The sequence below is a fragment of the Cydia splendana genome, chromosome 18 (genome assembly GCF_910591565.1).
Source record: "Cydia splendana chromosome 18, ilCydSple1.2, whole genome shotgun sequence".
Taxonomy (NCBI): Eukaryota; Metazoa; Arthropoda; class Insecta; order Lepidoptera; family Tortricidae; genus Cydia; species Cydia splendana.
In genome coordinates, this window is record NC_085977.1 from 471,876 (window position 1) to 499,784 (window position 27,909).

The following is a 27,909-nucleotide window of genomic DNA, read 5'->3' on the forward strand; positions in this document are numbered from 1 at the left end:
GTTGTGTGGAATTTAGTAAAATGTTCACATTTGATTCCATGTCGCATTAAAAAATTAGGTACCTTTAAATTAGGTGTTACCTACGTACAAGTCTATAATAAGCCATCTTGTGCCGTTTGTTTGGGTTCCGTACCTCAAAAGGAAAAAACGGAACCCTTATAGGATCACTCGTGCATCTGTCTGTCTGTCTGTCCTGTGTACGAAGGACTAAATAATTGGGCAAGATTACTCAATTTTTTTTGCAATGAGTCTGGAAACCTTAAGTTATGAATGACGTACTCGTATTACTACTAATTTCAAATATAGAACGCCTATCCGAACACTTCACTACTACATATTTACAACAGGGGCTTCAGCTGTTCTTTATTTCTACCGCATAATACACGCATACAATAGCAAACCAATTCAGTTACACGAATATCTTGAACCGGCCAGGCAGAATTACCCAAAGATCTTGAACCGGCATATCGAGTCATGCTGTTAAGTATAAGGAAGTTAATTTGCCCTATTCACATTATGCTCTGAAACAATACGCGTTTGTTTAGCTTTATCTTGACCGCCGTTTTGCAGTTTAATTTAGGTAACTATTTTTTTAGGCATAAAGAAAATAGAGATCTATAAAACGGTCTTCCATACCACTGAAATTTAAATATTCATTCTGTCTAATCAAAATTGTATTTATTTTAGCAAGTCAAGGATAACATTTCTGTGCAACTTTGTTAATTTTATTTTAAAAATGAGATTTATAGCGACTTCCAATGCTTCATAATTATTGTTATTGTATATGGCAAGGTACTCCAAAACTGCATCGGAGCCCTCGCAGGGAGTTTATCAGTTTATCAGTTTATTTATTGCATCCATGGTTACATTTGGTGTTACATGGTAAAAGTAAGTTTCACATGGGCCCTGGTAGGGCACAGCAATAGTCTTAAATCTAAAATAATTATGCTAGGTACTAGACAGTGTTAATGAAATAGTTATATAATTTAGGTCTTATAACAATGGTTAGGAGATTGTAATTTAAATTTTAATAGCACAGATTTATTAATGTCTGGTAGATATTATTGATAATTGAAGTTAACATTGAAATTGTAGGGTAGGTAGGTATATAATATTAATTTATTTAATAGTTATGTCAAGATTTAGAAATTGTATGTCACACAATGTTTAATAATCATAATATGTAAAAGATAAATGAAATAAAAATAATAAAATGAGTAATAATTAAAGCTAATAACATTCGTGATCATTTTTGTCTTCCAAGAAATCATCCAATTTATAGTAGCACTTGTTAACTAATAAGTTCTTCAACAGTTTATTGAATTGTTTATCTGATGTCTGAAGTTTAATGTCGTCGCTGAGTTTATTGTATATTTTAATGGCCATCATTTTTGGGCTTGTTTTGTGTAGCTGTAGTTCTGAACGTTCGGGTGGCGCCAGGTTATGCTTGTACCTACTTTCATATCGTCGAGGACGGTCGGCAAATTTTGGAAAAAAATGAGGATATTTTCTGACGAACTTACAAATTTCAAATATGTAGATTGATGTTAATGTCAGGATTTTATATTTAATAAAATAGGGTCTACAACTGTCCGGTACTGTGATATTAGCTAGTGTGCGTATGCATTTTTTTTGCAATATGAATATTTCCTCTATATCTGTACTATTTCCCCAAAGGATTATCCCGTAATTAAGCCACGAAAAGGCGTATGCGTAATAAGCCGCCAGAGCGCATTCGAAGTTCGTTGATCGTTTTAATTCTCTTAGAGCATATAAAAATGTCGAAAGTTTACTGGCTAATTTCTGGATATGTGATTTCCAATTGATGTGCATATCAATATTCAAACCAAGGAGGGTGAATGTATCTACACATTCTATTGTTTGTCCGTTAAAGGAGTAATTAATATCTAACGCGTTTTTTTGATATGGTCTAAATTGAATTATTTTGGTTTGGTTTGGAGTAGTAGCTCAAAGGTTCCACCAAGACACGTCCGGTTAGATCAGATCTCGCTGCACTCAAGTTTACAAATAGGGGCACGTCCACGCTCCATACATCTGATCAAAGAATTTGATCATGGAGCGCTGTTCTCTAGTAAGATGCGACATGGCCCACACAGGTCCCCGGATATCCTGGTATCGGAGCTCCCTTTGGCCGTGGCAGCCCCAGCCCCCCACAGAGCACGCCACGTCTGGCCAGATCTCGCTCGTGTCCGTACCGCATGTCATGTTGCTATAAACAAAAAGAAACTTCAACAAATCTGACTGACGAAATATACCTACAATGATCGTTATATAGATCTACTCTTAGATGCGACCCCTTGCCTAACTTGCACGATCATCTCAAGGACCTACGTACTAACTATAACCAACGCGCGCACTACAAATTATATCATATGACTATAAGTACATTACTTACCCGCAGACAATGAACTTGGCAACAATATCCGTCATCCAATCTTTCACCGCTTCGTCGCTATCATTCAACACAGTGTCCTTGAGCATGGAGTTGACACGTAATACGTATGAGAGGTCGTCCATATGCCCGGCGCCGCTGTAATCTATCCCGAAGGCTCGTTTGACTGGCACATAGGGGCTACCGTACGAAAACTGATACAAGTAAAGCGGGGCACCTCCTAACACGAACCTGGCTTCGGCCAGTTTAAGTGCTGGGTATACGAAAAGGGAATCTGAACACGCAGGTATGAATTTCTCCATAGTCGGCGCCCCGTGGAAGTACCTATCCATCATCTGTTTCGCGTCCACTGTTTGTTGGGCCGGTGAGACAGAAAACATTAGTTTAGCCGGTAAAATTGCTTTCGGGTTCTTCCTGATCGTTCCTATTATGTCTACTTCTTCGAGTCTGTGTGTTAACGACGCGCATTCATTGTTCGCAAATCCCAATAATGTCGTGTACTGACTTCCTCTACCACCCGCTACTAATGCATCCGGATCGTCATCGAGGATTCTAGTCACTCCGTAGAATTCTGACTCTACCACAGGACAGAACACGGCAAATCCAGAAGACGCGAGAAGCACACTGTTGGCGTCGACGAGAGCCTGAGCCGGCAGGGCGACCAGCTGGCGGTGGATCTCATCCGCGTCGGTGCTGTTGATGCCCAGCTGCTTCAGAAAAGAGCTCTTCACGTTCTGCGCATAGCTCGGCCGAGTTGTGAAAAATCCAGATCCTGCTGTTCCGCTCATCAAAATTAATCTACAACGTAAATAATACGACATTTTTAACTGCAAATATGCTGTTATCCAACATAATATATTGATTTGTTTGGAACAATAAGAAGCCAAATAATGAAACTTTAAATATTAGATGTTTGTACTAGTTACCTTTGAAACAATCCTCTGGAGGCTTCAGAAAGCGATAGAATATGCGCATTGGAAGCTCCCGAGCTCTGTCCCATCAGCGTCACATGCTGCGGATCTCCGCCGAAGGCCCGCACGTTATTCTGGACCCACTGCAGCGCCGCGGCCATGTCGCGTAGACCCGTGTTACCCGGGACACTAGACGAGTTCAGAGACAAGAAGCCGAACGGACCCAGTCTGAAAGGAGATGGACAATAATTGCTCTTCCAAAAAATGTTTTATCTTGATGTTTAGTTTAATTGAAAGATGTATCACCTATGTAAATACCTGGAATTGATAGTAATGACGACCACGACCTCGTCTATCATATACTCAGGCCCATTTAAATCACTGTCTCCGGACTCCGACTGAAAAGCCCCGCCGTGTATAAAGCAGACAACAGGCAGGCAGGCCGAGCCGCAGCACTGTCGGCCCCAGCGCGGCAGATAGCCCGCTGGCACGTGCACGTTGACGTGGAGACAGTCCTCGCCCATGCTGCGGGGCTGCATCATCGGCCCGTACAGCACGTCGCGCTGCGGGCATACAGGACCCTCGACTGACGCGTCGAATAACCCGTCTCACGGGTCTGCCGGCTGTGGCGCCTGGAGAAAGTTTCACCAATTTACATGATTATTTTTGAATTTTGTGTGAGAACGTAAAAGCAATGGCATTTCACAACTTAAACAATATTATACTTACCACGAAGCGCAGGTCCCCGAGCGGCTGCCTCGCATAGGGCACGCCGCGGAAGCTGGCATAAGACCGGCCGAGGTAGCTGGAGCGCAGCGTGCCGCACACAGATCCGGACTGAGTCTGCGCCGGCACTCCGCACGAGATGCCTCCCATCAACCGCTCTTTAATATAGCCTGATCGAAACACCAAACCAACTATTCAGTTACACAAATACCTTTAACCGGTTATGAGCACTTAGGCTTTCTTGGGTTTAAAGAATTTATTTTCTCATAAGAATTGTACAATTCACTTACATGAGAATTAGAAGTATAAGTTAACATTGTTCGGGTGAGCGCATGCATGCGTACTTAAATTCACACAACACAACACAGTTAAATTAACTAAAAACATACACTTAACTAAAAACATAAATCATACACATAGCATAGCACCTTTACTTTAGTGGGATGTATCTGAGTGGTAAGAAAATAAGTGTAGCCGTACGCGACCATATGATCAGTAGCGGTTCCTATATATCGCTCAGTACAAAATATAAATCGCGCAAGTTTAAATTAGTATACAATTAGAAGATTACATATATTTATCTTATCTGTTATTACCAGTCCAACCCTATTCAAAGTATACTCTTAAGCTAGTCGTATTTAGCTTTACCTTGTACGCCGTAAGGGCAAGTCAGTTTAATTGAAAAATGATTGATGATTTTTTAAATTATAACCATACAGCGGTGGTTATTGTGAGCCCACATTTTCATCTAATGTTCATAAATAGCGTCCAGGCATACGCCATAATATTCCACAAAGCTACTACTATCTGCTATTTGTAGATCCTTTTTATTCCACTCCAATGAGATATAAACTTACCATCGTGTGCTTTTCCACGTGCATTGGCCCCAATTACGCACAAACCTAGAGCTAGCAAGGACACGATTACGATGTTCGCAAATCCCATCCTACGACTATGTATTGTCACTGTCAGTGACCGTAACGAACACCGTTTATATGTAGACACTAAGCCCATATTGATGGGAATAAAGTAAAGTATGATGTTGTGGTGTGGCAGAGGCGTCGTGCGTTCTTCTGCGCAAGCGATGCACTATATGTCCAAACGCACTTCACTTAACGTCTGTGCCAGGACTGCCAGGCGATGATTGCACCTGATTACTCGCCTTTGTATGAATGTGCCACCTGTGTGTACATAGACAGGTTGCCAAATATTAATCTACTCATATTTTTATCGTGTTGCTGTGCTAAATTATTACTACCAGCTCTAAAACAAATTAATCCCAAAAAATTTTAAACTTTTAAAGATAAAAACTATTTTCAAAACATACATCCATGAGTGCACTTCAAGAGTTGCTGGATATCTGTGAGAGGTACTCGGTGAGACATGGGCTAAGGTACAATGGGAAAAAGAGTGAGGTACTTGTTTTCAAAGCAGGAAGAAAATTCTATAAAACAGTACCTCCTGTGACCTTGGGCGGGGAACCACTCAGGGTCACTAAAAAGTTCAAATACCTTGGTCACTGGGTCACCGAGGACCTAAAAGATGACCTCGACATAGAGAGGGAGCGTAGAGCGTTGGCCGTTCGCGGAAATGTGCTGGCGCGCAAGTTTGCCAGGTGTAACAAAGACGTGAAAAAGACGCTTTTCAAAGCTTTTTGCCAATCTTTTTACACCTGCAGCCTGTGGGCCAGCTATACTCAGCGAGCGTACAATGCTCTACGAATACAATAACAACGTTTTCAGGATGCTAATGGGGCTGCCACGTCACTGTAGTGCGTCCGGAATGTTCGCGGAGGCGCACACAGATGACTTTTATGCAATTATACGCAACAGATCGGCGTCACTTATGCAGAGACTGTGTGGCAGTACCAATAGCATCCTGAAAACGTTGGCAGGTAAGATGGATGCACCACTGCTCATGCACTGGAATGGACTGCATGTGGCAGCCACAGATGCTGAGAAGTGGTGCATTTAGGTTGCCTAGTTATATTTATTTTTAGTATGTCGATAGGTTTATTATTAATATTTTGTAATTAATGTCACTAACCTTAATTAATTTTAAGATTTGTTGTACCTACTAACAATATTATGGATCTCTGGATTTGAAATAAATAATTGAATTGAATTGAATTAAAAAAGTATACCAAAAAAGTATAAATATTAAAAAATATACGTCTAAATTGAATACCTTTTGAAATATCAATCGACGTCATACGTATGATTTAATTTGTACATCAAGACAATTTTTTTTATTTGATTTTGTAATAATGTAAATAAATGATTTTTATTTCATTTAATACATACTTCATACACTGGCGACGCATTTGGAGTACATCTAAAGTGCAAATTTCTAGTTATTAACCGGTAGGATGGATGGATGATGGTTTTTAACGGCCAATTTTTAAAGCATTAATTTAGATTTGTAATGTTTTACAGCTAGTATAATGCCTCTCGTTGGTGTGATGAAAACGTCTCGTTTGTGTTTCACGGGCAGAAAAGTTTGTTCACCTCTCGCGCCTTGAAACCCTCGCAACACTCAAGATTCCACTTATTTAACCACTCGCTACGCTTGTGGTATACGACGTTACTAACCAGATTTAACAGTTCCATGTTAAAAGAATGAGAGAGTTGCCAGGATTGTAACATCAGAAGAGATTGTATTGTAACTCCTACCTACATTACCTACTATAAAATATTTTGTATTTTGAAAATAGAAAATAGGCCCCAAAAACTATTTCAAATAAAATACAAAATAGTTTTCTTCAAAAGGTATTTAAATACAAAATACAAAATAGGTATTTCGCATTTTGTATTTGCATTTTAAATACAAGTATTTCAAATAAGTCACATCTCTGGTTATACCTACTGTTGATTATAAAAACCTTAGATCCCTCGTGGCCAAACTTTACCTAAATAAGCTCTGTGTTCCAATTATTTATTTAATCGTATGGCAAACAAAATTCGAATCGCTTAAAATATGGCTACAAATATAATGACCACCAAAAAATACTTTGGTACCCTAAATAAAAAAATCATGCTTACCAAAAAAAATTACTGAACACCAAAAAAATAAGGCCTAAAAATACAAAAGTACCACCACTTTAATTACGACTGCACTTCAAATTGTATTCAAATACCAAATATATTGAATGATGACCAAAAATCATTAATGATCACCAAATCTTGAAGACCAAATTAATGCGATATTTTCACCTAAATAAACCACTATGATTACCAAAAAATTTATACATATTACCAAATAAAGTAAACTGATGCCAAAATTACTAGCCCCTCCCGCTCAACCCCCCGTAGCCCGCACCGCATACCTACCTAACCTAATCTACTTTTCTAGTAGCATTTCGTTATGCTACTAGAAAAGTAAGTTAAACTGCTATCAGTTAAGTGGGTTAGGTTAGGTTAGCACTGCGACCCTTACAGAAACGAAATGGTACTAGAAAAGTAGGTTAGGTTAAGTTTCAACTGCTACCCATACAGATACGAAACGCTACTAGAAAAGTGGGTTAGGTTAGGTTTGAACTGCGACCCTTACAGAAAAGAAATGCTACTAGAAAAGTGGGTTAGGTTAGGTTTGAACTGCGACCCATACAGAAACGAAATGCTACTAGAAAAGTGGGTTAGGTTAGGTTTGAACTGCGACCCTTGCAGAAAAGAAATGCTACTAGAAAAGTGGGTTAGGTTAACTGCGACCCATACAGAAACGAAATGCTACTAGAAAAGTGGGTTAGGTTAGGTTTGAACTGCGACCCTTGCAGAAAAGAAATGCTACTAGAAAAGTGGGTTAGGTTAGGTTTGAACTGCGGCCCTTACAGAAACCAAAGAGAATAGATAGTATAGAGGGGTCCTGTCATAGTAAATTCTGTAGTCACAGTAAATTTACTGCCATCTATCGACACACGACTAAAACTCGAAATGAAAACGTATACAATTATCAAAAAAAAATATTTATATGGAGAAATTATTTTTTTATTTTCATTTCGACCCATGTTCATTCACTAATATCTATGTTTTAAAATAGTTAAATATGAAACGGCGTCGTCACGCCATCTAGCCGAGAATAGGCTAAAGGTGTGTGCGCCATCTATCCGAGAATGACTTTTTCTTGATTTCCGAGGCACGTTTTTTCCTTAGACTTTATTCATCTTATACGAAGTTACATATGTCTTTGCAGAAACAAAATGCTACTAGAAGAGTGGGTTAGGTTGGGTTAGAACTGCGACTGTTACAGAAATAAAATGCTACTAGAACAAGGTGACGAAGTGGATTAATTAATTTAATAGGATAACGATATATTAAATGTTTGCACATTTTTAATTAAAATGTGGTTACAATTTTTGTGATTATTTACTATTTTTGCGTTTACAATGATTATTTTGGAGCCATTTGCTTTAATAGGATAGCAAGATTTAAAAATTTGGTTATCATTTTACATTAAAATGGAGTTCTAATTTTGGTGGTCATTTACTATTTTTGGGTTTACAGTGATTATTTTGGTGTCATTTTCTTTAATAGGATAGCAAGATGTAAAAATTTGGTTATCATTTCACATTAAAATGGGGTTTGAAATTTGGTAATCATTGACTATTTTTGGGTTAATAATGATTAGTTTGGTGTCATTTCCTTTAAAAGGATAGTAAAATGTAATAAAATTGGTAATCATTTCACATTAAAATGGTGTTATAATTTTGGTGATCATTCATGATTTTAGGGTGGTAAAATAGATTTTTTTGGTATTAAATTTTACTAAATCTGGTGATCAGTTAAATAGCAGCCTTAAAATATTATGTGTTCCATGCGCTTAGCTTTTGTGTTTACAGTAACAGAGCAGCATAGCAGATTCTTACTTACCCAACTTGACTTACGTTATCTTTTCGCGGAGCAAAAAGTAATATTTTTGTATTAATTAACTATAGCGCCTTGCCGTTTATTCTAGCAACCTTTTTCGATCAAGAGATTTGTTTCACCATGTTTGCATAAGAAAGCGAGTTTGACATCATTATATTATATAAATTAGCGTTAGAAAGCCACTTATAAATTAGCTTCTTTCAGTCGTTTTCTTATAGCACAAGCTGCCAGTTAAGATTGACGGTTTTATCTCAGTAGAAGGTAGTTTAGGGGTTTTTTCCCCATCCTAACAATTTAGGGTGCCAGTTCGTGGGGTTGTCTTTTAAGTTGACGCTTTTTCCGCTGGACCATCTGGCGTGTTTATTCTTAAAATATAATCGCATGAAATACTCTCGTTTTCGATCATTTAAGGTGTTCGGCGGCAACCTTTTGATGTGGCCACTTCCTCTAAAACCATTGTTACATGTTTTTGATAGAGGCATTAGAACTAGGGTTTTTACCAATCTTCTCAATCTTGAAATAATAAAAGAATATACAAGAAACAGAAAGCCAATTATCACGTTGGTTCTTGTCAATTGTTTTTTGATGATACGAGGATCCAAACCCACTGTTCTTACACTGTTCTTAATAAGAGTGCCTGCAATAGAGTACTTTTTTAAACTGTAACAAGTTAATATATGCCTCAGTTATTTATCAATAGGTTCGCGAACTAATGTGTGTGAACAGATTTATTTTGCTAGTACCTAGATTAAGGATAAAGCTTTAATTCACAATCATTACTCGTATTAGGCTGAATTATGCAAATTAGTTGTCTGTACTGTATCTACCTAGTTAGGTAGGTATATGAAAATGAAATATGTTTGTCCTTAATTAGTGGGTCACAAGTGTATACGAGTATGTATACTTATTATGTAGAATTGTAGAATATGTTTGTGTTTGGGTAATAAAACAATAAACCATGCTTTAATTATTTTTTATTGTTACAGGTAAGAAATATAACATCATCATCATCCATCACATACCATAATGAAACCAAGTGAAACAGGTGAGTTTATTACTAAAAAAAATCTACATAAATATTATAATAACCCTACTAAAAATATAATAAACAATCATACACGACATCATATAAAGCCAGAAGCCAATTACGGTAGGTACTATGTGCTAAGATATGAAGATGTTCTTAAACTGTTCTCATATCAAAATAAAGGTGTGCTGCATCTATATCGGTGTGCAGCAGCACTGTTAACTGACCGACGCATAGCACCCTCGATACATACTCGTACATTGGTTTTAACGCCGCCGCCATGACAAAACACATTTTTATGTATTGGCGGTCGGCGTCAACGCCGAGCGTACATTCCGTAGCCCTCTGGTTAGAATCCTAGCCATTGTTCCGTAGCCTGTTGTAGTAGTGCCGCTCGTAGAGGTCGTCCCAGAGACGACAGGCCCGGGAGTGTGGGAAGGGCCGCATGGTTGTGCTGCCAGCAGTTATGTCTAGAAGGTTGTCGGTGCTTGCCTCCCAGCGAGGCGATTCGTCGCGCGTTGGTTGCCTTAAACCAACATAATATACTTAATCATCATTAATTTGGAGAAACGGGGAAACGATTCAGATTTTTCCTTACAAAACTGTTTAAGGAGTTTTAAAATATCAAACGTATTTTTATTGAGCAACACATGTTTCACGTTGCTCCATACGAGTTCAGTGTGTAAATCGAGAACAAGTAGCAACTCAGGTTAATTAGGCTACTCAGTTCGTTTCTGTGTGCAGCATCGGTCTTGGGAATCCCTCAGGCTCCACGTTCACGGTTCAACACACCAGAGTAGTGTAAGAACCGGTAGTACAATTCAGATACTCACAGATACTTGACAAAGTTAGTCCAAAGTCGAACCATCGCGCGTTGCACCTCTCCATCCTCCCCTTCCAACTCCTGCCCTTTATCCGGGAACAGTAACGCCAGTTCATCTCCATGGGCAGCCCCGGTCTTGGGGATCCCTCGCTCGGGTTCCACGCCCCATGCCCCGGAGTGTGAGAACTGGTAGTAGTACACCGGCGCGGACGCGGCGTGTAACCGCGCACTGCGGTGTATGTGGCTTACAAAATACGCGTCTCTGGAAATATTTGCAATCATTTAAGACCTGATTGGTACATGTACTTGCTATTTATCTCACAAAAATGCAGATACATAATTAATGATATTTCAAATATTTTTTCTATACAGAACTGGAAGAAAATGTATGTATATGTATTATCGCAATTTTTTGTTGCTGTATTATAAGCTTTGTTTTTGCTTACCTATGATATGCGAGAACGTCAGACATATTAACTTTGCCATCAAAGTAAATCTCTTTAATTCGCTTCAATTCTTTGTCGTTCAAACTCTTGAATTCTTCCGGAAGTAAAATATTAAAATTTTTGACCATCCTCTTCAATATTCGCAATGCTTTCAACATTGCCACAAAGACGTATCCTTCCTCGCTGTTGAACCCTATAATCATCGGAACACTTCGTACTTTGTGATTCGACAGCGAATCGAACGGCGGCTCAGAAAGAAATCTCTCTTCCCTCTTAAAAGCTTTCTCTGTACACATTCCGAAGGGGTAGTAAGGCAAGTTGAGCTTGTCAGCCTTGTCTGCTAAATCGACGTCATCAGCTTTGATTAAAGATGACGCGATCGCGTCACTGCCGGTATACAATTTTCCAAGCATGAGGGCGCGTTCAGTCGAGTTGTAATTAAAAGCCCAAGGGCTTAATATCGTCCCGCTTTGCATAATAGCTCCGTGGAACAGGCCCTCAGCCATAGGACTGAGAGTCAGGCCCTCGACGATCGCAGCCCCGAAGCCCTGCCCGCCCACTACTACATTCGCAGGGTTTCCTCTGAACGCCACGATGTTGTCCCGCACCCATCGCAGCGCTGACACCACATCCTTTGCACCGGCGTTGCCTGGTATCTGTTCCTCCTTCGTGCATAGAAATCCCACTGGACCTAATCTGAAAGATTTGTTAGACAATTTTCACAAAAGCATATTTTCCGAGTAGCGAATTTTCACATCGGATTTTATCACGATCGCAAATTTCATTAATCGTCTTTTTTAATGCAGCGATTTTTCATGTAGCGTTTTTCAATGCTCGTATATTTTACCAGTTGATCATTATATCACAGCAAATATTTCCAGTACCTTATTTTTTCGAAACTTTAATTGCCATACTGAATTTTTCAGTATTCGCGTTAAACACACATAATTACATAATTATTATTATAAATAAATTGACATTATTATTATTATAAAAGAATTAACATTATTAGTGGTATTGTATCGCTTAGTGTTAGTATGACTCACGACAGCTTAAATTCGATTATTTATATTTGACATCATTGCATTATTGTATAAACAAGTATAGCATTTAAATTCGTATTGATTATTATTAGTGTTAATTAGATTCCTTAATTATTATTTACTGTGATGAAACTAACTAGATATTAAGCAATACATAATATGTTTATAAGGTAACTTTAAGTATGTATTTAGCTATTAAGGTTAACTTGCCATATCCTATTCAGGGTCCATGTTGTTCAATTCAATTTAAAATACCATCTGTATATTTCATTTCATTTATTTATTGCATTCCATGGTATTCCATGGAATGCAATAAATAAAATAAATGAAATGAAATGAAATAAATTTTATTTGTATAATTGGCGGTTCTAAGCAATAGCACTTTGGCCTCATAAATGCGTGGTTAAAATATTTCAGGTTATTAATAGCGCTGGCGGTAGACCGAGAAATTCAGTAAAATGCTGCAAATGATGTTAAAGGTATGAAAATCGGTACGATTGATCTTTAGATCATTAGAAACAATTTGACCCGAAGCACCAACAAATAAATAAAAAACGAGAGAAATTATGACGTCATCTTTTTTTTGTGTATGGAATTAAAAAAAAAATAGTTTAGAAACCTATCGTGTGTAGAGCCTCCAATTATACAAATAAAAATTAACGCGAATACTAAAAAATTCAGTATGGCAATTAAAGTTTCGAAAAAAAAAGGTACTGTAAAATATACGAGCATTGAAAAACGCTACATGAAAAATCGCTGCATTAAAAAAGACGATTAATGAAATTGCGATCGTGATAAAATGCGATGTGAAAATTCGCTACTCGGAAAATATGCTTTTGTGAAAATTGTCTAACAAATCACTCACCTGTGGTGTATGACGACCACCACGACCCCCTGCCGCACCAGCAGGCCGGGGTCGTAAGGCCCGCCGCCGCCGGCCACCCACGCCAGCACGGGCCAGGGCGCGGCCGCCGTTGGCACGTGCACGTCCAGCTGCAGGCACTGCTCCGCGGACGACGCCGAACACGTCGGCTTCTCCGACTCGCGAAACCCGGCCCATGACGGAGCCAGACCGGCTAGCTGAAAAATATTAATGTATCGAAGGTTGGAATTCGATTTATCTCAATTATCTATGGTTGATTGGTAGAAAATGCCTAGAAGCATTATGTCTGCCTGTTATCAATCTCGAGCGCTCAGTCCGCCTTGTGTGATAGAATTGAAAGCAGGTTGCTCCCTTGGGAGTTATAGCTTTTTTTTTTCACAACCCATAACTCCCGCGGGAATATAGGCCTTTGTCCTTTAGTACAACTGCATGAAATAAGATATTTTTTCTACTCGTCGACTATAATTCTTGAATTAAGATTTCTTATACCAAACTGCAATTGGGTATTATTAATGTGTGGGCTCCCAACTCAACTATAATATTCATTTCGATACAATTTAGTCAACTATAATGAAATTGACCATGACCAATCACAGCTCACCGCGATCAAGAGGACGAAACAAAACCATAGCTCAAATTAATTATTTATTTTAGGTTGTATAGTAGAAACAATTGGTTCATAAGTCAGAAACGCGCATGTGACACCCTTAATATAGCAACATCCATTGACTACGAAAACCACTTAGCGTTGCTTGTTAGTCTCCATAGGCTACGGTGGCCGAAATCAAGAAAACTGTCTAAAAATTGAATTTAGCGCGGAGCAAGTACCAGGGCCTCACTCATGAGTTACGAGGTGTCGTTGACCAGCCCGCCGGGGCGCGTACCAGTATGAATGTATCGCGGCTGCTCGCGTATCTTAGCTTTTGGTTTGGTTTGTTTGTATGATTCTACTAGTTTAAAGTATTATTTTTGTTGATGCGTAGAAAAAGTATTGTATACAATAGTGATATAAACAAGCTTTTCAATCTCGTACCTTACTTAGACAACTCAGCAAGCTTCGTTGTCTAAACACGGTACAGTCGAGGACATAAATATGTATAAATTTTTTCACCTTATTTCAATGGGTTAAGGTGAAGAAATGTATACATATTTATGTCCTCGACTGTACTCGACTGAAAAACTCTATTATATCACGATTGTATAATAGTAGATTGTACAACAAGGGCATAAAGTGACCCATTTTTACCCGAGGCAATGTTTTGGTCTGAGCGAAGCGAAGATCAAAATAGTAGACGAGGGTAAAAATGGACATTTATGCCCTTGTTGTACACTCTGCTTTTCACTTCGATTGCGAGGAAAATAATTAAATTTTTCACGGCAATTTACACCACGAAATTGTCGTAAAGCGAAAGAACATAATACATAACCAATTCCCGCCAACTAACTTTTTAATTTTCAACTTATGATCATAGTTTCAGACACTTGGTTTTCTGCCAAGTCAAACATTTCGGAGCATTTTTGAACGATATTCGACTCCTATTTTATGTGATTTACTAAATTTAATGACAGAAAATACGGATTTCTAATAAATTGTAGCAAAAATAAAATAATATAACAAGATTTGTCATCTACACAATTTTATTGCTCAGTAAAATTGTGCAATATCCCATACAACCATTTCCAGTCGCCGTTACGACGCGGTGTTGACACATCTTGTGTCGACACCGTCTGTTTCGGTCACAATTCCAGTCGCAGAGTCGTCGCCGTGTCGACACAGTTACCAGAAATGGGGAAGGGTCGACACATGACACAAAGTGACATAAAGTGTGGTCGCCGTGTGCACACATTGTTTCGGGTTTGCGACTACTTTATGCCAAAATCATTCGTTCATTTTGTTCCTGTCAAATGGAAACTGTCAGATGGAAAAATACTTAAGGCGCGGTGTGTAGTAAAATGCACTTTTTTGTCACCATATTTACAGACTTTTACAAGGATTTCATGCATTATTTTCTAGTATGTATAACTTCAGTCCTTGAACTACGTTATTGCTTGTCAGAAACACGACGGCTCATAATTTTCTCGATAGAATCTTAAGTTGAAAACATGCCTACCACTGTCTTTATTTCCTTATGTTAGAAGTACTAGGACGAAAATGTATATGAAACTTACTTCAGTCGATAGCTTTTAAGTAAATCTTCATTATTGCTTGTCCTTTTATCGATACGTTAATTTTTTCATTCATCATTTGATGAATTCAACATTTTGCCTACTAAATTACACCCTACGCGGCAATACCTTGCGCCTATTCCTCACGCCAGTACGCCCGTGACCACTGTCAGCGTCGGACCTGTGCTAGTTTAGCGGACGTTTCATAAAATGGGTAATCACAGTATAAATATGCAAATATGTTATACACACAATGTTTTTCAACATACTTACGAAGAAAAGCAAAATAATTCTTAAATACGGTGACATTTCAGACATTCGTCCGTCATATTGTCATTTTATAACAAGTTGGGCAGCAAAGGCACACACCCATCTAACCAATCCGGAATTCAGTCACGATTGATAAATTGTGTAAACATATTTTAAAAGGCTATAAAATTAATCAAATTGAATAATTTAGACTGGTCACATTTTTGTAAAAATCGATTTCTACTGGCAAAACATATTACTTTTTGGCAACCGGGTTTTTTAACCTAATTAGACCCCGCTGAATCCGAATTTGCCGGTTGCTTGATCGAATTCTTGACTGGAAGTGAGATATTTGATATTAAAGGTCCCTTTTTTTAGTTTTTCGTAAATAACTCGTAAACAGTGGCCAATATAAAAAAAAATAACTAATAATCTACACAAAATTTTCAATAAAAAAGATTCAGTACATTTTTAGCAGGGATCAATATTTAAAAAGATAATAAAGAGGGAAAGTTAATTATAATAAATTCTAAGGTTCCTTGTTTTTATTTTTTCGTTAATAATTTGAAAAGTATGACTCATAGCAAAAACAAATCTTACACATAAATAATAAACATAAAATTTCCTACAAGAAACATGTAGAACACTTTTCGCTAGGATCAATATTTAAAAAGACAAAGCAGCCGGTAAGTTAATTACAATCAAATTTTAAAGTCCCTTTTTAGTTTTTTGTAAATAACTCGTAAACGGTGTCCCATAGCAAAATAGGTTTTTATGAATAAATAATCTACATAAAATTTCCTGCAAAAAACATCTGAACACTTTTCTCTAGGATCAATATTTAAAACGATATTAAAGGAAGAAAGTTCATTACAATCAATTCACATGTCACTTTTTTTAGTTTTTAGGGTCCCGTACCTCAAAAGGAAAAAACGGAACCCTTATAGGATCACTCGTGCGACTGTCTGTCTGTCTGTCCGTCTGTCACAGCCCATTTTCTTCAAAAGTACTGGACCAATTAAGTTGAAATTTGGTACACACATGTAAATTCGTGACCCAAAGACGGACATCTTACGTAAACAAATGAATTTTAAACATGGAGGCCACTTTTTAGCCAAGGGGGGTTAATTAACATTAAGAATTTTGCTATGGGCCACCGTTTACGAGTCATTTACGAAAAACTTAAAATAGGGACCTGGAAATTGATTATAATTAACTTACCCCCTTTAATACCTCATTAAATATTGATCGTAGCGAAAAAGTGTACAAAACCTTTTTTGTGGACAATTTTATGTATAATATTTTTTTGCAACGGTGCCCACCGTTTACGAGTTATTTACGAAAAAAAAAGCGACCTGTACACTGATTGTGATTAACTTTCTTCCTTTAATATCGTTTCAAATATTGATCCTAGAGAAAAGTGTTCAGATGTTTTTTGCAGAAAATTTTATGGAGATTATTTATTCATAAAAACCTATTTTGCTATGGGACACCGTTTACGAGTTATTTACAAAAAACTAATAAGGGACTTTAAAATTGATCATAATTGACTTACCGGATGCTTTGTCTTTTTAAATATTGATCCTAGCGAAAAGCAACTGAACTCGCTAAAATTTCCAACACATTGAGCCAAATTCAACTCGATATTCAAAAGGTTAATCAAGACAACGCCACCATCAACCATACGTTAGATGAGGTTAAGAATCGCCTAACACACGTTGAAGATTCACTTCAATATTCTGGCTGGCGTCAGGACTCTTGTGAGGAAAGGCTACGCTCTGTAGAATCTAGCATGTCGTCATCACAAGGTCAGGCTGGCCGTATCCAGACTCTTGAACGCACCATAGATAAAATGGAACAACAATCGCGAATGAATAATTTAGAAATATGCAACATGCCTGAGAAGCGCGGTGAAAACTTAATTAGTATTATCAGCGACATAGGAACCGCTATTAAATTCACTTTTACGCCCAGTGACATTGTCTCAATACATCGTGTACCACATGCCGACCCCAGCTGCAATCGCCCAAAAAACATAATAGTGCGTTTTACCTCAGTCATACTACGTGATAATATTTTGGCTGCGTTTCGCCTTGCGAAAGGACTCAATACTTCACAAATAAACATAACAGGATCCCCGCAAAAAATATATCTGAACGAGCATTTAACACTTAAAAACAAGCTGTTACTACGACAGACTCGTGAAGCAGCCTTGAAGCATAACTTTAAGTTTGTATGGGTTCGACATGCCACTATATTGGTGCGCAAAGATGACACTTCACCAATAATAGCTATACGAGCGACTCACGAGCTGAGTAAGATATCACCGAGTAGTTCCTGACCAATATAGATCTAGACTTTTCACTAACTCAAAGATGTGTTGTATTTTTGCTTTTATGTTAATCTTATACCAGTGCTGCATACATATAATAGCCACCTGTAATCTATTAAAGTCGCGTAATTTGTGCGTGGGCATTTTATTGTTTTTGTTTAAAGAATTAATAATCACATACAACCAATCACGTAAGTACCTCATAGTTATGGGCGAGCGTGTTATCTTATCAGAGATCATAATTTTTTTGCATTTTAATGATACACTATTTTACCGTTTTAAACACTCTTATATTATATCCGTACGCAATAATGGATAGTATTTTTTCGGTTTACTATCAAAACTGTCGAGGTCTCCGTACTAAAACAAACACTTTATACATGAACATTTTATCGCACAATTATGACATAATAATATTAACTGAAACATGGTTATGCCCTGAAATAGCGAATAATGAGTTTATAGATACTCGGTATGTAGTTTTTCGAAGTGACAGGGATCAAATGGGCAGCGGGCGCGGCGTCGGTGGCGGCGTGCTTGTGGCGGTGCTGCGCGAGCTTGGCGCCGCTGTGTGCTCCCCGTTGCCTGCGCCGCCGGGCCGGCCGGCGATTTCACCGCTCGTTGATAACATTGTAATTACTCTGCCGCTCGGTGCTCACCATAAACTCATTATAAGTGCGGTGTACATTCCTCCCAAACAACCTACCATAACATATGAAACTCACTTCGAACAACTGCAAACTCTGCTTTTACAAGCAAATGCAAAAAGTTATTGGATTGTAGGCGACTATAATTTCCCGACCTTGGCCTGGAAGAACTGTGGAAATTTTGCAACTCTGTCTCCGGGTGAACGCGAATCTAACCACCATAAGAGTCTTATTGACTTTATTTCTATATTCAATCTCACACAATATAACATATATCTTAACGCGAGCGGTAAAATCTTAGATCTGTTTCTCGCGAACAACACTGACTGCACCAGCGCACCTGCCCCCCTCGCACTTGTCCCCCCTGATGCCCATCATCCTCCATTCTATGTTATTATGACCCTACCTAATTCCCAAAATAAAGCGTTGTTCCCTAAACCAATATATAGGTATTGTTTTAACAAAGCTGACTATACTAATATTAATAACGATATTGATAAGATCCCATGGTCAGACCTCCTAATGGACCTCTCGGCGGATTGTGCTGTCTCATTATTTTATGAATGCATTTATAAAATTAAAAAGGACCGCGTTCCCTATAAGAAAACACACTCAGATACATTTCCATGCTGGTTCTCACCCGCATTAATTCACATTTTTAAAAATAAAAACAAAGCTTGGATCAAATGGAAAAAGTACCACAATTTGATTGACTATGAAGTATTCTCAAAATTAAGAGACAGATTTAAGACCGAGACAAATAAATGTTATAAAAAATATCTGGAACGAGTGGAGGACAGTATACACGACAACATAAAATACTTCTGGACCTATATTTCTAATCGAAACCATTCATCTGATATACCTAACACTATGAACTATCAAAATATAACTTCTGATAACAAAACACAAATTTGTAATATGTTTTCTGATTTTTTCCAGTCGGTTTACCAGCCATCCACTGTACCAGATAACTTTAGCGTTCCCGAAAATAACCCTATATCTAACATTAATATCCACAATTTGCACATCTCAACCAGCCACATTACATACGAATTAAGCCATCTTGATTTATCAAAGGGTCAGGGTCCTGACAATATTCCCCCAATTTTTCTCAAAAATACAGTTAAAACTATAACTACACCTCTCGCTATTATATTTAATAAGTGCCTGAACGAGGGTTTCTTCCCTTCTATTTGGAAAACTGCAAACATAATTCCAGTGCACAAAGGTGGTTCCAAAAATAACATAGAAAATTATAGACCCATATCAATCTTGTCCACGCTGTCAAAAGTCTTCGAGAAGTTAGTACATAAACTGATTTATCCAAATCTACATAATCAAATTATTCCTCATCAACACGGTTTTGTCCAACATAGATCTACAACCACTAATCTCCTTGTTTATACCTCATATTTATTTGAAAGCCTTGATAGTAATACGCAAGTAGACAGTGTGTATACTGATTTCCGGAAGGCTTTTGACAGGGTGGATCATCGATTACTATTGGAAAAGATTGCTTATAATGGTATAAGAGGCAACCTGTGGCGCTGGTTCAAGTCATATATCACAAACCGAACCCAAAAAGTAACAATTAACGGATGCGAATCGCATGCTATTAAAATCAGTTCAGGCGTACCACAGGGCTCAATTTTAGGTCCCTTATTATTCACACTATTTATAAATGATATTGGTACTTGTTTTAAATTTTGTAATATTCTCTTATACGCAGACGATTTAAAAATATATCATACAATTTGTGGCGAAAGAGACTGTAATAAATTTCAACAGGACCTTAATTGCTTCTCAGACTATTGTGCTGCAAATAAACTTGAACTAAACCTTGATAAATGCAAACTAATTAAATTCACCAAAAAAAGATTAATTATAAATAACTCTTACATCTTATGTAACGCAAAACTTGCAATAGTTGAATCTATAAGGGACCTTGGAATCACTCTTGACTCAAAGCTGCACCTAGATTTACACATAAATAGCATAATAAATAAAGCATTCAAGATGTACGGTTTTGTTATGCGGTCTAGTACGGAATTTCGAAGACCAAATACTTATTTGCAATTATTCAAGTCCTTAATTCGCTGCCATTTAGAACAAGCTGTTACAATTTGGAACCCCTACTATACTAAATACTCAGACGCTCTCGAAACAGTCCAAAAAAAATTCTTAAATTCTATGCACTTTCGATGCTACAAAAAAAGATTATCTTATCAGCAGTTACTAAAAAAATATGATCTGTTAGATTTAAGTTCCAGGCGAATGTTGCTCGAATCTATGGTACTGTACGGTCTCTGCAACAACCACTATGATTGTATTGCCCTTAATAATAAGCTCAGTTATAAAGTGCCCAACTGTAGTAGACAACGAGAGACGCGCCCGCACCGGCTGTTCGTGACCGGCCGCTGCCGCACCCACGCCGGTGAGCGCGCTCCTCTTCGCAGACTCGTCCACACTTATAACACACATTTTAACCAGGTGGATATTTTTGGCTGCAGTTCTGGTGTATATAAAAAACTTGTAACAGATGTACTTAGACATAGTAACAATATGTAATATCTAGTGATATGAAGCGAATCAAAATGTACTAACTATGTATAATTTCATATAACTTATGTAACGTAATGCTGCATGCACTGTTAACTATTAAGCGTTAAATATTTAAGTAATTTTATGATGTTAGAACTCAAAGTAATAATAACCTTTACCTTGTCAATGCCTCCCGGAGCCTTAAGCTCCAGAGGTATAAGCTCCGAATAATCAAAGTATGTACCTAATTGTAATAAGTGGTGAACGGTGTTGGTCACACATACTGTATATAGTGTTAAAAATACTTTAGATTTAAGCCTTTCTTGTGGTGACTGTTTGTTTACCTAAATAAATTAAAAAAAAAAAAAAAAAAAAAAGTGTGCTACATGTTTCTTGTAGGAAATTTTATGTTTATTATTTGTGTAAAATTTGTTTTTGCTATGAGTCATACTTTTCAAATTATTAACGAAAAAATAAAAACAAGGAACCTTAGAATTTATTATAATTAACTTTCCCTCTTTATTATCTTTTTAAATATTGATCCCTGCTAAAAATGTACTGAATCTTTTTTATTGAAAATTTTGTGTAGATTATTAGTTATTTTTTTTATATTGGCCACCGTTTACGAGTTATTTACAAAAAACTAAAAAGGGACTTTAAAATTTGATTGTAATTAACTTACCGGCTGCTTTGTCTTTTTAAATATTGATCCTAGCGAAAAGTGTGCTACATGTTTCTTGTAGGAAATTTTATGTTTATTATTTATGTGTAAGATTTGTTTTTGCTATGAGTCATACTTTTCAAATTATTAACGAAAAGATAAAAACAAGGAACCTTAGAATTTATTATAATTAACTTTCCCTCTTTATTATCTTTTTAAATATTGATCCCTGCTAAAAATGTACTGAATCTTTTTTATTGAAAATTTTGTGTAGATTATTAGTTATTTTTTTTATATTGGCCACCGTTTACGAGTTATTTACGAAAAACTAAAAAAAAGGACCTTTAATATCAAATATCTCACTTCCAGTCAAGAATTCGATCAAGCAACCGGCAAATTCGGATTCAGCGGGGTCTAATTAGGTTAAAAAACCCGGTTGCCAAAAAGTAATATGTTTTGCCAGTAGAAATCGATTTTTACAAAAACATGATCAGTCAAGTATACACTCATATTGTATATAATTAATAATTATTTAGGTACACCCACCGTCTTACCTACAATTTTTAGGGTTCCCTACCCAAAGGGTAAAACGGAACCCTATTAGTAAGACTCCGCTGTCCGTCCGTTCGTCCGTCCGTCTGTCACCAGGCTGTATCTCATGAACCGTGATAGCTAGACAGTTGAAATTTTCACAGATGATGTATTTCTGTTGCCGCTATAACAACAAATACTAAAAAGTACGGAACCCTCGGTGGGCTCGGTGGGCGAGTCCGACTCGCGCTTGTCCGGTTTTTAATTTCATTAAGTACTCATCAAAATTCGAATTTACTAATAAATATTATTCAATATTAATTGCCGAACTAAAAATCCCGGAACTGACAATTCAGAATACCGATGTCGTCAGAATAAGGACGTAGACGTGCTGCGCGGGGATGGTGCGGTGCGCCGCGCGGGGCGCCCGCCTGCCCGTTCTACCACGCGTCTGCTTCACCCCCTTGAAAACGTAAAACTCGAGTATAAGAGCGCCTTAAATAAAAATAAGTGACATTAATACGCCATCTCTAAAACGGATTACAAGACGTAATTATATATTGTTTGCATTTATATTACAATATGACTTAAATTATTATGGGGAATTAAACTGCTCGAGTGATTTGATAAACTAAGTGTAATATAATCAACGCGCCACCACATTGTTTTAGTTTAGCCGGAAATGAAATTGTTTACTTCTCAGTGCCTGTGTTCATAACTATATTATTTGAAGCATTTTTAGTACTTCGATGCGTATACTATACTTAAATAACAGAAATAACGCTTCACATACTACGAAACTTGTTAATTATGATGTATAAATATGGTTTAAGGCTGAGAAATATTGCAGTCACAAAGTAGTTGCAATGTTTCGACTTTGTGTCGACTCTGTGTTGACACATGACACGCGCTGTCAAAAGTAATAACAAAGTTACTGGTATGTTACTGGATTTGCAAAATGGCTCCTTGTGTTGATTTGTTTTCAGATATTCTCAAAGTGTAAAAATGCCGTGGTCAGAGATGGGCATTAATCGATTAACTGTTTATTCGACTAATTAATGGAATAAAAAAAGTTAATTCTCAAATTTTAATCGCGATTAGTTTAGTCGACCTAACATAGATTGAAATTGAATTAATCTGAATATTAATCGAATAAATTATCGATTAAATCTCGATTGAAAGTTGACAGGGGGCCATTTTTGTACGTAAAAATAATAGAAATGTCTTGCATGCAGATGGTAGCAAAACACTTTGTCATAAAAGTCGAGATGGGTGTCGATATATAGGTTTTAGGGAGTGCCGATTTCGAAAATAATGACCATTTTGGAATCCGAAATGGCGGCCATGCACTGTGTCATAAAAGTCGTCATGGATGTCGTTTTATACGTTTTAGGGGGCCCCAATTTTGAAAATGATGACCATTTTGGAATCCAAAATGGCGGCCATGCACTATGCCATAAAAGTCGTCATCGGTGTCGTTTTATAGGTTTTAGGGGGCGCAGATTTCGAAAATGATAACCATTTTGGATTCCAAGATGGCGGCCATGCACTATGTCATAAAAGTCGTCATGGATGTCGTTTTATAGGTTTTAGGGGGCCCCGATTTAGAAAATGATGACCATTTTGAAATCCAAAATGGCGGCCATGCACTATGTCATAAAAGTCGTCATGGGTGTCGTTTTATAGGTTTTGGGGGGCGCAGATTTATAAAATGATAACCATTTTGGATTCCAAAATGGCGGCCATGCACTATGTCATAAAAGTCGTCATGGGTGTCGTTTTATAGGTTTTAGGGGGCGCAGATTTCGAAAATGATGACCATTTTGGATTCCAAGATGGCGGCCATGCACTATGTCATAAAAGTCGTCATGTATGTAAATGGCGGCCATGCACTATGTCATAAAAGTCGTCATGGGTGTCGTTTTATAGGTTTTGGGGGGCGCAGATTTCGAAAATGATAACATTTTCAATTTAAAAATGGCGGCAATGCGCTATGTCATAAAAGTCGTCATGGATATCGTTTTATAGGTTTTAGGGGGCGCAGATTTCGAAAATGATGACTATTTTGGATTCCAAGATGGCGGCCATGCACTATGTCATAAAAGTCGTCATGGATGTCGTTTTATAGGTTTTAGGGGGTGCAGATTTCGAAAATGATGACTATTTTGGATTCCACTTTTATGACAAAATACGCAGCCGCCATCTTGGATTATAAAATGATCATCGTTTTCGAATTCTGCACTCCCTAAAACCTATAAATCGACATCCGTGACGACGCAAGTTATCTTTATTTTCAGATCTAACAAATTGCTACAGAATACAAAGGACAAAAAAGAAGCGAGGAAGTAATGAAACAAGCAAAAATACAGATGATTCCTCGACGCAATTGGGTGATTCTTAAATTGTGTCCAGATTTTTTTTGTCATAAAAGTTTATATTTTTCACATATTACTCTCACAAGTTCCGTGACATTTCGACCTTGTAATTTTTTAAGTAAATGTTTTTGTTTATCTATGAGGATCTCACTAGAATAGTATAATCAAGGTATGTTTATATTTGATGAATGAAATAGTAACGCAAAAAAAAAAATATTTGTGTCTTATATTCCTGCCGAAGACTTTTATTTTACCTTTTCCTTCTACACAAGTTTGGCCAAGTAATAAGAATTTAGGGCTCTCAATTTTATTTTGACTTCTACAACAGTAAAGCTACGAGGCCATGTTTGGTATCGTTTTCGTATAAATTCGCGGTACCAAATTTAGTTAAGGTATCACATTGACACCATTCCGAAGTAAAAACATATAAACTTATTAAAATACTTTCTTTTAAACTCCTCTTCACGCTTAAACTGCTGAACAGTTTTAATTTAAATTTGGTACACATATATTTTGAGTCCCGAGACAGGATATAATAAGTTATCTCAAAAATCATCCTTTAAAGGTGTGAAATGAGGTGTAGGGGGGAATTCAGAATTGACTTCTTGAAGTTAATACTGTTTAAGTTTAGGTTTGAAGTCATGTTTTTTCATCATTTTTAACTAAATCAAAGATGTAGACCATCCCAAATTTCATATAAATCGGTTCAGCGGTTATTGATTTCCCGTACAAATTTCCACGCCACTTTTCACACCTTCAAAAGATGATTTTGGTTATAAGATCTATCCTATGTCCTGTTCCGGGACGCAAACTATTTCTATACCAAATTTCAACGAAATCGGTTCAGCGGTTAAGCGTCAAGAAGAGTTTCAAAAAAACCGGCCAAGTGCGAGTCGGACTCGCGTATTAAGGGTTCCGTACATTAAGTCCGACTCGCGCTTGACTGCACATTTCTAATAGGTTTTCCTGTCATCTATAGGTAAAGAACTATTTTGTGTATTCAGACGGACATACATACAGACGCACGAGTGATCCTATAAGGGTTCCGTTTTTTCCTTTTGAGGTACGGAACCCTAAAAAGATATATTTTTATTTTGTGGAATGGTGTCAATGTGATATCTTAAATGGATTCAGCACCCCAGATTTATACGAAAACGATACCAAACACGGCCTAGCACCTTCACTGATATAGATATATCAAGATAAAATTGTGAGCCCTAAATAAACTTTCAAGAGCGGATATCTCAAAAACTATTCAACATATCGAAAAAATTGACTGAATAAACTTGTTACAAATTAAATTAACTTTCATTTTGTATAAGTGGCCATGTCGCTGAGATGCATAGTTTCCGAGATATAATCGAAAAACGGGAAAATGGGACCTTCAAAGCCCCCTCTCTCCCCCCTCGCTCAAGGACTACGGCCGGGGACTTTTGATATGTTCACCTCCTAACTTGTCAAACCGAGTTACGGAGTCAAAAATTGTGTTCCGAGCATTTCCCTCTACAACTTTTGGAGCATTCGTTGCCTGACCTAAGTAGCTTATTGAATTTCTTTAAAAACTTTTCTGTAAAAGGTTGACGGGTGTTGGGTGTTTATATGGTTTCGGTCGATTATTATCATTTGCATTGCCCATGATGACTTACTAGAATTACGAGCACACGAGACACTAATAGTAGTTTGACAAACCTTGGTTTTCAAGAGGTATTTTATATTGACATTTGCTGTCACAAATTTGCTGTCAGATTTAGTCGCAAACCGCACGCAAAGTGCACACAAATGTGTCGACACCTTGTTACGGAAAAGTGTAGACACGGCGACGACACTTTGTTTCGAAACAATTCTAGACACATTGTGTGGACTCTGTTACGACACATCTGACATTTAGTTACCACTTTGTGATTCTGCGACTGGAATGGTTATATGGGATGTTTTAACTGTTTGGCGGTTGCGACCGATTACCTTAGTCTTAGAAGAAAATTTTACTTTTATGCTCTAGAGCATAAAATGCGATTTTATGTCGTCTACGCACGACATAAAGGTGCACTTTTTGAGCATGAGAAGTAAAAAATACTATTTCGAGACAGTGTGATGAAAATATACATTTGGAACTGGTTTAAATTGGATTTTCTAATCACCGCAGTCATCTTATTTCTGCTTGGATATACAATTTATTTCTACTTGAAACCTGACTTACTATGGATTTTGTCAGTCATTTCAGTAAGTTCCTAATTAGTACTCCTCGTCTGAAATTGGGCATACATCGGTTTATTAAAACCATGAATCTAGTATACAGTATATATATAACTGGATCTGGCATGAAAGGTGGGGGGAAGTGACCGAACAGGATAGTCTTATGTATCTTTCAGTAGGAGTAGCAGCGAAAGAGCTATTATTGTTTGTCCTTGTCACAGTCTCACATTTTATTTGGTCTCCACCGTAAATTTAGTATGGATTATGGTGCATGGACAACAAATAAGTTCGACCAATCATAGTGTCGCATTGCGTATGTTTTGTCCCTCACGGAGGCTCGCGTATACCACTTCTATAGGATCCTACCTTCTATGATTAAAACCCCTTTTTTACCGAACCTTAAACCTGGCATCTTCCCGGAGCGTGCCATACGGGATCCCTCGGTAGGACACGACCCCATCGCCAGCCTGCCCCCGCAGCATCCCCTGCGCCGTCTGCACCACATTCTGCTCGCTCCTCACCACCAAACACGTCAAAACCAACAAACTGAACATATCCCACACCTTGCCGAACACTAGAATGTTACTGGACTCGTTGCGAATACTTTGTTGCAAATTTTCGCTATTACTGGTTGAGCAATTAGCTTTTATTGTGGAACTGTCAGTATTCAATAAGCGACGGGCGATTATCGCTGCAACGCATCGTGCCTCCACAGTGAGTCACCGGTGCGTGTCCTGCGAATGATTTAATTCTATCCCGTCTGCATATTTTGCAATAGGTGTGTACAGTCGGCTACCGGAAGCAAACTCTGTTAAAATTGTGTTTTCGGGTGCTAAATGAAAATATAAATTAAAAGTATTTTTTGCAATAACAACACTACCATAGCAATTGCAATCTATTCGTTTTTATTATAGCAATTTTCGTTTTAAAATCGTATTTTGACTGTTAAATATCTCATTACATGTTAGTGTACACTATAGTTAGACTTGTACTTTCGCTAAAGTCTGGATCGATGTAGGTTTCAATTGACCGCTATAAAGAGATATTATTAGTTATTATTAATCTCAATTAGAGTCT

The 27,909-nt window shown here is 37.5% G+C and overlaps 3 protein-coding genes and 1 pseudogene across 3 annotated transcripts in view; 2 read left to right on the forward strand and 2 right to left on the reverse strand.

Annotated features, from left to right (window-relative positions):
* LOC134799325 (serine/threonine-protein kinase D1) overlaps positions 1 to 27,909 on the forward strand; it is a 95,214-nt gene that overhangs the window by 9,679 nt on the left and 57,626 nt on the right. The window lies entirely within an intron of this gene.
* On the reverse strand, positions 2,023 to 4,995 carry LOC134799268 (juvenile hormone esterase-like; annotated as a pseudogene).
* Positions 10,287 to 27,635, reverse strand: LOC134799275 (pyrethroid hydrolase Ces2e-like). Its single transcript, XM_063771653.1, has 5 exons — positions 27,231 to 27,635; positions 13,117 to 13,331; positions 11,209 to 11,904; positions 10,773 to 11,024; positions 10,287 to 10,465 (listed from the first exon to the last, which is right to left on the reverse strand). The coding sequence occupies exons 1-5, from the start codon at positions 27,384 to 27,386 to the stop codon at positions 10,297 to 10,299; spliced, it is 1,488 nt and encodes a 495-aa protein (XP_063627723.1). The 5' UTR covers positions 27,387 to 27,635; the 3' UTR covers positions 10,287 to 10,296.
* LOC134799276 (uncharacterized) lies at positions 17,186 to 18,048 on the forward strand. Its single transcript, XM_063771654.1, has one exon. The coding sequence runs from the start codon at positions 17,342 to 17,344 to the stop codon at positions 17,888 to 17,890; it is 549 nt and encodes a 182-aa protein (XP_063627724.1). The 5' UTR covers positions 17,186 to 17,341; the 3' UTR covers positions 17,891 to 18,048.